Source organism: Schistocerca piceifrons, chromosome 1 (genome assembly GCF_021461385.2).
Source record: "Schistocerca piceifrons isolate TAMUIC-IGC-003096 chromosome 1, iqSchPice1.1, whole genome shotgun sequence".
Lineage (NCBI taxonomy): Eukaryota > Metazoa > Arthropoda > Insecta > Orthoptera > Acrididae > Schistocerca > Schistocerca piceifrons.
In genome coordinates this window covers 779,828,262-779,840,631 of record NC_060138.1, presented here as the reverse complement: position 1 = coordinate 779,840,631, position 12,370 = coordinate 779,828,262, and the positions used below count along the sequence as shown (strand labels likewise).

The window sequence follows — 12,370 nt, the reverse complement described above, 5'->3', positions numbered from 1 at the left end:
GAAGGGTGCCAAACACGAGTAAAAGTTGAGTTTTTTGTTATTTCATTCAAGGATATTAGTAAACAAGTCACGTGCATCTACTTGAGCTTAGTTGTCAGTCAAGAAGTTCCGTCAGAATGTATGTCAGAGGTAATAAGGGTGTGAGTGACCACACCATACAGTACTTCTATCTAATGACTGAGTTGGTAAAGAAGTGATCATTATCATCTTTCTTGAAATATCACCACAAGTCGAGCGTTGAGAAACATGATGAGGTGACAACGCTAACCGCTTTTCGTGTAATTTGAAGCTCTGTCACATAATTTCATTTACTTATATACCTTATTTCTACTACAGAATGTTATTTAACGCTGTGAAATGTTTACTTCTAACACGATACTTCTAGCACCGTTGCTTCACCTTTTACTGGAGCACGAGCAGATGCAAGACCTAAGTTATGAAATATATAACAAACTGGGTGTTTCAGTCAAACTAGGCGAAAATTACGTGGGAAAGAACAGTAGAGTGAAAGACGGTAGTTAAGATAGACGTCATAAGGAAGATTTAATTGCTTCAGTCGGATTCAAAAATTTCTTTACTTGAACTTGAGCTATAATTAAGTACACAACACGGCTCTGCGAAGGGTTTGAGTATCTTTTAATATGAAAATAGTTGTTCCCTTTTTTAAAAAAGAAGCAAGAATAAGAAGTAATTCTTGATAAATCTTATATTTTTTATGAAACTGAATATCATCATTTTCTGTAAATATTGAATAAAACGACACACATATTTTGAATATTTCAAATTATTAAGCATTTAGTAACAAATTTCTTTTAGGTTTGTCACTTCCACTTGCAAAACTGTAGGTAGTCATTCTTACTTTTTAAGGACACGATATATAAAACAGTGACATGTACTTATTACCCCTTTAATGCTGAATGTTGCGAATCCGCATCATACCATTGCTGTGCTAATAATTGGAAGTTCAGCTGTTTTTGAGCACCAGTGCCGGTAGGTGCTAATTCTGCGTGAAGCTACCAACGCTTCTGACAAGTGCTGCATTCTTCTGTGTGTTTCGGGCACCTCTAAAGATTTCTTATTTTTATTTTTCATCTAGAAATTTATTCAGGTGTTAAGGGATTACCATAGTTGGACGGTCGTCTACCAGTACCTTACAGTCATCAGCATTACTACCATTGTCGTTAGCACCATCGTTGACACGCTGGTTGTTTCAGGCATAATAGAAAAAACTGAGGAACGACAAGCCATGCACAGAGAATAATTTATCGTCAAGTAACATATTCTTTTCAGATAGTCTTTTATGAGGTATACGTACATTACGTCAGTCACTTTCTAAGAATGAATAAGGACAGTTCGACACAGATTAAAATTTTGAATAATTTAGAACACATGTTCAAGAAGTCTACCAAGAATCTCATTACATGTTTCATTGTTCCGCAGCAATGATCGCCCAGTTCAGTCAAGTATGAATAAATTTCGTGAGCACATCGCAAGTAGGCTGTTCAGGTTTTTATGTTGGTAACGTCACGTAGCGCTCTGTATGAAAACCACTGTGCTATGTGCAGTCTGTGGCTGGTTGGCATTGTTGGAATATTCGCTTGTGTAGTGTTGGGCAGTTGGATGTGAACAGCGCGTAGCGTTGGGCAGTTGGAGATGAGCCGTCAGCAGTGGTGGATGTGGAGAGAGAGATGCCAGAGTTTTGAAAGGTTACTATAAGCGCACGATCTGGACGTGTGTCCGCCAGAAAAAGGAAACTTGTGAAGATGGAGGTCATGATTTGATAGATATATGATAAGTTTTGAATATTATTAAGGAAAATACACTGTTTGTTCTCTATCAAAATCTTTCATTTGCTAACTATGCCTATCAGTAGTTAGTGCCTTGAGTAGTTAGAATCTTTTATTTAGCTGGCAGTATTGGGGCTCGCTGTATTGCAGTAGTTCGAATAATAAAGATCTTTGTGAGGTACGTGATTCATGAAAGGTATAGGTTATTGTTAGTCAGGGCCATTCTTTTGTAGGGATTATTGAAAGTCAGATAGCGTTGCGCTAAAAATATTGTGTGTCAGTTCAGTGACGATCAGAATAAGTAAAGAGAGAAATGTCTGAGTACGTTCAGTTTTTCTCAGCTGTTTTAAAATAAAATAAGGTAAGAAGTTTACCAGCACAGTCATTCATAATTTTTTCCAAGGGGACGTTTCAACATCATTGATTCGTACAGTCGCTAAACTCTTGCGATGCAGTGGAGGAAAAACAGTCAAGGGACTTTGAATAAGGTAAACACTTTGGACACGTGGCCGGTCCTTTCTTGACTAATCCAGTGTTCCCAAAGGTATATATTTCTGGATCTCCATCATGCTGGTAGCAGAGATTGCTGAAGGCTCTGTAACACAACAACTAGCCACGCTAGATACGAGCCGCTCACATATGGGCATAACTAATAAACAACGGGTTAAGAAGGATGTGCTCCTTAAAAAAATTATTCCCCCTGTAGTTATCACTAGTTTCGCATTATTTCATTGATTTTAGTCCCAGTTTAAAAGATTAAGAAACTAAATATGTTAGTATACAGAGGTTTATTATCAGAATAACGCACCAAAACGTTATCCAATCGATACGTTACAGTATCACTAAATATTCAGTGAGCTCTGTTTTTGAAAATTCAAAAAGGATCGTTACCTAAATACGAGCAACGGAGTAAACGTCACTGAAAATGCAGAGCAACTGATTCTGTGAGAGAGGAGTAGAGGTTGCAGATAATCTGAAAGGTGCTGCGGATTACAGACATCCAAGTGAGCTCTGAGCTCTGTGAGGCACGCCGTGTCTGCTAGTGTTTAGAGTGCTCAGACGAAGACGGCGAACCTTACGGTATGAGTGAACTTCCACAGGTTGTCTATGTGAAATTATACGATTTTTCTGCGACTGTGAGCTTTTATCTTTCCCGTTGAACTGCATATTACTCACAAACCGTACAGTGACTGTTACGCTGCACGCAACAAAGTACCTATAAATCTGTCGAATTAAGAAATGAAAAAGGCAAATCAAGAAATATGATGCGACAAAGTAAACTGTAAGTACTCGAAGTTAAATCGAACTGGACGAGATCAAAAATGGTTCAAATGGCTCTGAGCACTATGGGACTTAACATCGATGGTCATCAGTCCCCTAGAACTTAGAACTACTTAAACCTAACTAACCTAAGGACATCACACAACACCCAGCCATCACGAGGCAGAGAAAATCCCTGACCCCGCCGGGAATCGAACCCTGGAACCCGGGCGTGGGAAGCGAGAACGCTACTGGACGAGATCCACGACTGTCTCACGAATATTACAATGTACACACTTCACTGCTTCAATCACGTTTTAGTAACAGTGTTTAGTTTGGTACGACGCGTTTCAGCAGCTTTCTTCTGTCATCAAGTGGCCATCAACTGATTATACATTACTTTGTATGAATACATTTTCCATAAGTGTGACGTTTTTGTTGTTGTTGTGGGTAACAGAGAGGTTATGTAGCGAAATCTTTTGACTGTGGCAAAACAATTTCTGTGAGTTATTCAACTTTCTCAATTGTATATCTGGCAGATTTGTCTGCGACTGAGGTTCTATCTCCCCTTTTCAAGTACACATTATTCACAAACCATATGATAACCCAAGAGCTGAGGGGTCTGTGAAAGGGAGACGTTATTTTTTAACACTACAGAAAGTAATCCGGCAAATTCCAACAAACCCATGAGGAAAAATTTTTAACCGACAGGTCTAAGTGGTGGCATACACAAATGACGTAGCGTTAACCGTAAGGAATATCAGGGCTTTAAAGGATAATTATGCTGCATTGGAAGGAGCAGCGCGGGAATTAGGACTGGAAGTTGATAAAGGTAAAACAAAGTACATGTTTATGGGTGGTGGGGATAGAGGAGAGACTTCAATAAAAATAAATCGGAAAGGGTACCAAAGAGTGGAAAAGTTTAAATACCTTGACTCGATAATAACAGAAGACAACAGGAGAACAGCAGAAATTCAAGACAGGTTAACAAGTGAAAACAGGTGTTATTATTCCTTGCATGATGTATTCAAGTCCAGAAACGATAATAGGAATAAAAAATATATTTGACTGCATTAAGATCTATAGTAATGTATGGATGGGAAGGATGGGTGGTGACCACAGAGAGGAAGACTGGTTGTTAACATGAGAAAGGAAAATTTTGAGAAAGATATTTGGGGCGGTGAGAGAGGAAGGAAGTTGGAGAATGAGAACACATTCAAAACTAGAGACGTTTTTTGGACAGATGAATATTAAACTGAAACATCAAGCAAGGAAAAATAATATCGGCTTGACATGTATAGAAAATGTCAGAAACTCAAAGTGTTAAGAACGTGTCGATAAGAAAGCCCGAAGAGAGAAGACCCAGGTAAAGATACGGAGGAGGATCTCAAAGAAATGGGAATCAGAAAGTGGAGGAGGACAGCGATTGACAGAAAAGAACGGAGACAGGTGTGAGAGGAGGCTGAGGTTCTACAAGGACTGTAGCGCCGACCAGTAAGTAGGAAGTACGTGGTGTCACATGAGATAAATATGTCAAACAAAATACTGTATTGTTGTTAAAATGCGACTGTAGCAGAAAAGAGACTTGTGTATGCCTATGAGACATAATGAAAGTAAAAGCTCCCAAACTAGGTGCAATAAAGTAATACATTTTTAACATTTTACAGGACAGGCCTGTTTCGGTTTATTGCCTTTATCAAGTGACCTGCGAAAATAAGATTGGTAAGATTATATACACGTAAATCGTGGCTGTTTTATGTTTGATTTACATTAGTACTTAAGTGTAGTTGAATGTGATGAGCATATTGCATCTATAATAATTTTTTTCCGTCTTGTGTTGGTAAGTATAATACTTTTTATAGTTACGAAATGTAAAAATACACGTTTTTGTCAGATATTTTGACAGTTCAGTTTTGACAGTTCTTTACTACGATGCCATATTTTTACGAAGTATATACAATTTATCAGATATGATGCTACATTTCGTTGTTCTTGCTCTCGTTTAAATTTTATCTATGGTCTGTGTAAGTTTTGTTAATCATGTGACTATTTCTTTCGGTATTCTACACTGTCAATAAAGTTTTAGACATAGCATTTATGTTTAAAATCAGTCTGTTCATTTAGAGTTTTGTGTGGATGTTTCCTTGTATGAATAAGAATTTCTTATTATTCGAGATTGTTAATAGTAAGTCCTTTCGATATATTGTGTAATGTTTCAAGGCAGTTTCATTTTTCCTTGCTTTGTGCTGTTGAGTTTCAGGTGCAAATAGAAGCTTGACGGATTTAAAGAACACAGTAGAAACACTGATAATAATCCCTGAAGCTTCTATTTACGTCTGAAAATTCAACGCCACAAAGGCTGAAAAACTGAAACTGCCTTAGAAATATTGCACAAAATACCGAAACGACATACTAGACCAGATTCGATTAACTGGAAATTCATATTCATACAAGGAAATATCCGCACTAAATTCTAGATGAATACACTGATTTTAAACGTAAATGCCTGCAGGGGTGGCCAAGCGGTTCTAGGCACTACAGTCCGGCACCGCGCGACCGCTACGGTCGCAGGTTCGAATCCTGCCTCGGGCATGGATGTGTGTGATGTCCTTAGGTTAGTTAGGTTTAAGTAGTTCTAAGTTCTAGGAGGTGATGATGTCAGAAGTTAAGTCCCATAGTGCTCAGAGCCATTTGAACCATTTTTTTAAACGTAAATACTATCTCTAAAACTTTGTGCACAGTATAGAATATGAAAAGAAATAGTCACATGATTAAAAAAACTTACACATGCCATAGTTCAAATTTGAAAGAAAGTAAAAACAACGTAATGTAATATCATTTCTGTTTAGTTGTGTATATTTTGTAAAGATATAGCATCGTAGTAAAGAACTGTCAGAATTGAACTTTCAAAATATGTGAAAAAATCGCGTATTTTTACGTTTCGTAACTGTAAAAAGTATTACACTTACCAAGACATGACAGAAAAAGTTTACTATATATACAATACGGTCATCATCTCCAACTAGACATGAGTACCAATGCAAATGTAACCATAAAGTAGCTACGATTTACGTATGGATAATCTTACCAATCATGTTTTCGCAGGTCACTTGATAATGGAAATAAGCCGAAACAGGCCTATCGTGTGCAATATTAAAAATATTACCTTACTGCAGCTTATTTTGGAACGTTAATTTTCATTATGCCTTATACTGAAGTACACTATGCTGAGGACCCAATGGAACGTTAAGAAACTATCGGTATTGCTGAGCTTTACAGAATTACGACGATTCTGTCAGAAGTGTTGTGCGGTGGGCGTCATCAGAACACGCCAGTTGCGATGGTCGCGCTGTTCCAAGTGGTTCATTACATCTGTAATTAGATAACGTTCTACAGCTGTAAAGGGAAGCTTAGGAAATCCGCTGCGCAGCAAGCGTGACATTAGCGGGGTACTCACGGCGGAGCGATTGCCGTGGTGCGTGCAGAGCAGCGCGCACTGCGCCTCGCGCACGTCGTCGGCGGCGGCCGCGGCGACGGCGACGGCGGCAGCGACGCAGGCGGCGAGCGCCAGCAGCGGCAGCGGCACCGGCAGAGGCGCCGGGCCCGGCTGCAGCCGCGCGCGCGCCCGCCCCATGACTGACGCGCCGGCCGCGAGGACCGCACAAGCAAGCCTCCGACAGCCCGCGGCGCGGCGGGGGGCAGCGGGGCGCAGCCGCTCGCCGCTCCCGCCAACGCCACACGTGCGCGGCGGGACTGCAGCGTCACAGGCGCAGGCGAAGCACGGCCTACTGCACACAATACGACAGTGCAGCGCTTGTAAGAATTACGAGGCCGTTACACACTTAAGGAAAAAAACCGCAGCACATAAACGAAAGTTGCTTTGCTTGTTTCTACATGAGAAAGATAATGTTGTTGTTGGTGTTGTGGTCTTCAGTCCTAAGACTGGTTTGATGCAGCTCTCCATGCTACCCTACCCTGTGCAAGCTTCTTCATCTCCCACTACCTACTGCAACCAACATCCGTCTGACTCTGCTTAGTGCATTCATCTCTTGGTCTCCCTCTACGATTTTTGCCCTCCACGCTGCCCTCCAATGCTAAACTGGTGATCCCTTGATGCCTCAGAACATTTCCTACTAACAGGTCCCTTCTTTTTGTCAAGTTGTGCCACAAACTCCTCTTCCCCCAAATGCTGTCCAATACCTCCTCATTAGTTATGTGATCTACCCATCTTATCTTCAGCATTCTTCTGTAGCACCACATTTCGAAACCTTCTATTCTCTTCTTCTCCAAACTATTTATCGTCAGTGTTTCACTTCCATACATGGCTACACTCCATACAAATACTTTCAGAAACGACTTCCTGACACTTAAATCTATACTCGATGTTAACAAATTTCTCTTCTTCAGAAATGTTTTTCTTGCCATTGCCAGTCTACATTCTATATCCTCTCTACTTCGACCATCATCAGTTAATTTGCTCCCCAAATAGCAAAACTCCTTTACTACTTTAAGTGTCTCATTTTCTAATCTAATTCCCTCAGCATCATCCGGCTTAATTCGACTACATTCCATTATCCTCGTTTTACTTTTGTTGATGTTCATCTTATATCCTCCTTTCAAGACACTGTCCGTTCCGTTCAACTGCTCTTCCAAGTGCTTTGCTGTCTCTGACAGGATTACAATGTCATCGGCGAACTTCAAAGTTTTTATTTCTTCTCCATGGATTTTAATACCTACTCCGAATTTTTCTTTTGTTTCCTTTACTGCTTGCTCAATATACAGATTGAATAACATCGCGGAGACGCTACAACCCTGCCTCACTCCCTTCCCAACCACTGCTTCCCTTTCATGTCCCTCGACTCTTATAACTGCCATCTGGTTTCTGTACAAATTGTAAATAGCCTTTCGCTCTCTGTATTTTACCTCCGCCACCTTTAGAATTTGAAAGAGAGTATTCCAGTCAACATTGTCAAAAGCTTTCTCTAAGTCTACAAATGCTAGGAACGTAGGTTTGCCTTTCCTTAATCTTTCTTCTAAGATAAGTTGTAAGGTCAGTATTGCCTCACGTGTTCCAATATTTCTACGGAATCTTCCCCGAGATCGGCTTCTACCAGTTTTTCCATTCGTCTGTAGAGAATTCGTGGTAGTATTTTGCAGCTGTGACTTATTAAACTGATAGTTCGGCAATTTTCACATCTGTCAACACCTACTTCCTTTGGGATTGGAATTATTATATTATTCTTCAAGTCTGAGGGTATTTCGCCTGTCTCATAGATCTTGCTCACCAGATTGTAGAGTTTTGTCAGGACTAGCTCTCCCAAGGCCGTCAGAAGTTCTGATGGAATGTTGTCTACTCCCGGGGCCTTGTTTCGACTCAGGTCTTTCAGTGCTCTGTCAAACTCTTCACACAGTATCGTATCTCCCATTCCATCTTCATCTACATCCTCTTCCATTTCCATAATATTTCCCTCAAGTACATCGCCCTTGTATAGACCCTCTATATACTCCTTCCACCTTTCTGCTTTCCCTTCTTTGCTTAGAATCGGGTTTCCATCTCAGATCTTGATGTTCATGCAAGTTGTTCTCTTTTCTCCAAAGGTCTCTTTAATTTTCCTGTAGGCAGTATCTATCCTAGCCCTAGTGAGATAAGCCTCTACATTCTTACATTTGTCCTCTAGCTATCCCTGTTTAGCCATTTTGCACGTCCTGTCGATATCATTTTTGAGACGTTTGTATTCCTTTTTGCCTGCTTCATTTACTGCAATTTTATATTTTCTCCTTTCATCAATTAAATTCAATATTTCTTCTGCTACCCAAGGATTTCTACTAGCCTTCGTCTATTTACCTACTTGATCCTCTGGTGCCTTCACTACTTCATCCCACAGAGCTACCCATTCTTCTTCTACTATACTTCTTTCCCCCATTCCCTTATGCTTTCCCTGAAACTCTGTACAACCTCTGGTTTAGTCAGTTTATCCAGGTCCCATCTCCTTAAATTCCCACCTTCTTGCAATTTCTTCAGTTTTAATCTACAGTTCATAACCAATAGATTGTGGTCAGAGTCCACATCTGCCACTGGAAATGCAATACAGTTTAAAACCTGGTTCTTAAATCTCTGTCTTACCATTATATAATGTATCTGATACTTTCTAGTATCTCCAGGATTGTTCCATGTATACAACCTTCTTTCATGATTCTTGAACCAAGGTGAAAGATAATGTTAAGTCAAATTTCGCACAAGTCGCTATGAAGCACCACTGTGAGGATGCAAATCAGGTTTGTTTTTAAACACCCGCTGTAATGCTCGTAGCCGTTGTTCACCTCTGAGATTGGACGTGGTGAGCTGATGATAGTCAAAAATGCCTTTGAGGTGACAAAGGCTCCATTATCAACACTTCACTGCGTTTGAACGATGTCGTGTAATATGGCTACGAGAAACTGTATGTGGCTTTTGCGATTTTACAGATAGGTTGGCATGGCGTTAGCCACTGCAGACGTTTACTGACAGGAGGTGTCACGAGAATGTACGGTCGCAAGAAGACCGGGCTCTGCACGGCCGTGTGGCACTATCGAACCTCTTCGGCGTTTGGCTCTGGCGCATCGTACTGCATCTGGAGCAGTAATTTAGACAACAGTTGGCATCACAGTGGCACAACGAACTGTTACGAATCAGTTGCTTCAAGACAGCTCCGACCCAAACGTTCCACCTACCCGAAACTACCACTATTTATTACTGCAGTAATGTCGAGCGAGAGCTCCTTTGAGGGCACGATGGACATCTTTTGTGCTTTCTGATGAAAGCTGTTTCTGCCTCTGTGCCAGTGATGGCCCATGGTTATCCCAAGCACACAGACTGCAAATTGGTACGTCAGTCTAGTGTTTCGACCTGTTGTTCTGCCATTCACGAACAGCATACCAGGGGGTGCTTTCCAACAGGATAGCGTTCCCCCACGTACATGTTCTTCAGAGTCGACATTTTGCTTTGGCCTGCTCAATCACCAGATCTGTCTCCAATCGAGCACATATCGATGGTAGGCAATGGAAATTTCGTAACTCCATATGTCAGTGAAACTCGTAATTCCAGTAGCAGTATCTTCATCAAAGTGAGATTTGAAAGTCCATGGATTCCTTTAATCTGTGAATAGTTAGACTTCTAGAACACGGCTACACATATAGTAACTTAAGAAAACATTTTTACTTAACCTTCAAAATTTAATAAAATGGAGTTACGGGATTTTCACTGCCTTCATTTTGCATTTGCAACAGCTTATTTCGTGCTTACATTAACCTTGTTGTTGCATTGTTAATCACTTCAATATGTTACCTAGACAGATATATTCCCGAACTTTCATTACTCAACATTATTTTTTGGTGTTGCGATTTTTCCTGTCAGTGTAATAAAAGAGCAGTTATTCACAGACATCCAGTGTGGGCTGTAATTATAGTATGGCAGCGATTCTTGGCAGATATGCTAATGCGTTAATGCGGAATCGAATTCTTTTCCACTATAAATCGGTTCCGCATTAACGCATTAGAATATCTTCCAACTTCCACTGCCATACGATAATTAAGGCCCATACTTCTTACAAAGACAGTCACTGTAGTGTCCACCGGTGCCAAGCTAGCAGCTTTCGATAAAATGACTCCCCTGCACAAGAATCACAATAATTGTACGAGTGCAGCTGAATGGCATATGGGCGATGACATACAAGAGTTTAGGTCTGGCTGTGAAGTTTGAGTGGATAGCCGAAAAAGTTAAGGCTACCGCTCCCGACAGACGAGAAATCATGGTTCCCGTCTCGGTATGGAACAAATTTTCAACGTCGCCGTTCCATTGTACAGAAGAAGTCTGCGTGTATTCACAGCTGCAAATCCATTTCCTGTATTTCAGAGTAGTGTCTCACCTATATCTACATACTATGTAGTCATTGTACAACGCATGCCAGGAGAAACTCCAAAACTAACAAGGGAACAACACCTACTCTTTACCGTCGATTTCGTCCAAACTTATGGCAAGTGTATGGCTTGGCCAGGAATGAAAGGGACAAAAGTGGGAGCGCCAGATGGCCATTTGTTTAGAAAAAATTGCATTTTTGGCGCCGGTCGGCTCACGGACCTTATCCCACGCACTTAAATCGTGTGAGTCGGAGACAGACACTCACATGCACATACTGGGAAGAAGGTTCCCCAGAAGACACGTCTTCTTCTGTGGGAAATATGCGTACAATAGACATACACTACATTTAAACTAAATAATAACATTGTATGCATGAAACAGAATGCGTACCTCATATGTTCTAAAACTCGGTGCATAAAACTGGAATTTTCCTGTGCTCAGACCTCGCGTTCTGATCGTCATAAAGAAGTATGATCAAATGTTTTGAATAGAATTTGGACTAGGTGCCATTTGTACACCAAACAGAAGGATCATCTTACTGTCACTATCCTACTGTACAGGGTCAAACTATGAGTATTACACACTTCTTCCTGCTTAGACAAATGGAGAAAATCGGTTGGTTCTTTTTGTATCTGCTTTAGTCTACGGTAGGCTTCATGAGACTTATTACTTCATGGGCATGGCCATTACTTCATGGGCAGTTCCTCGGGAAACCCCTGAAAAGGTATTTTTTACCGTACTTTCACCGTCACCAGCGGACCAAAACCCATTTCAGGGTTCCAATACGGCTCCGCACAGCAAATGGCATAAATTTTTACGATATGTTCCCAAGTCCCCGATCTCAATCAACGTTCAAAATTTATTGGTATCTTTATCTGTTTTCAGAATACGTACGTTCAAAGTTACCCTAATTCTACATGTAAAATCCGGCACGAGGCGCAATGCACGTAGTAAATAACCGCAGTAAATTGCTCAAATTTTAACGGAATATTCTCTAGGCATCTATCGAAAGGAGCCGTCCCCCAGTTTTCAAAAATCATTATCCGTTATCGAGAAACATGTTTTTTGGGTACCAAAACTCAGCCATAGATTCCAAAGGGGTTATACATTCCAAACGGCTGTAATTTTTACAATGTATTTATACAATCCCTATCTCGAATAGCCTTGAAAATTTCCTTCGCAATTTCATCCGTTTCCGAGACACAAACCTTCAAAGTTACCCTACATGTACACGTAAAATACTCTCGTAAGTACCGGTGCGAGGCGAAAACGTAGTTTATAAAGTGACATAGCGTGGAGAAATATGCTGTAAATTGTCTCTGTTATCAGCTGGGAACTTCATGTTGTAGTACTGAAGCACATGCAAAATTTTCTGCACTTGCAATCCGGTATGAGGTGTAAAATTAGTTTCGCGTCCCTTCAATTT

The 12,370-nt window shown here is 40.7% G+C and overlaps 1 protein-coding gene across 1 annotated transcript in view; it reads right to left on the bottom strand.

Moving 5' to 3' along the window:
- Positions 1-6,681, bottom strand: part of LOC124775074 (anosmin-1) — a 294,766-nt gene extending 288,085 nt beyond the window's left edge. The window contains exon 1 of the mRNA XM_047249882.1: positions 6,505-6,681. Within this exon, the coding sequence (XP_047105838.1) occupies positions 6,505-6,681 (177 nt within the window). The remainder of the gene's footprint in view (positions 1-6,504) is intronic.
- Positions 6,682-12,370: the final 5,689 nt, after the last annotated feature.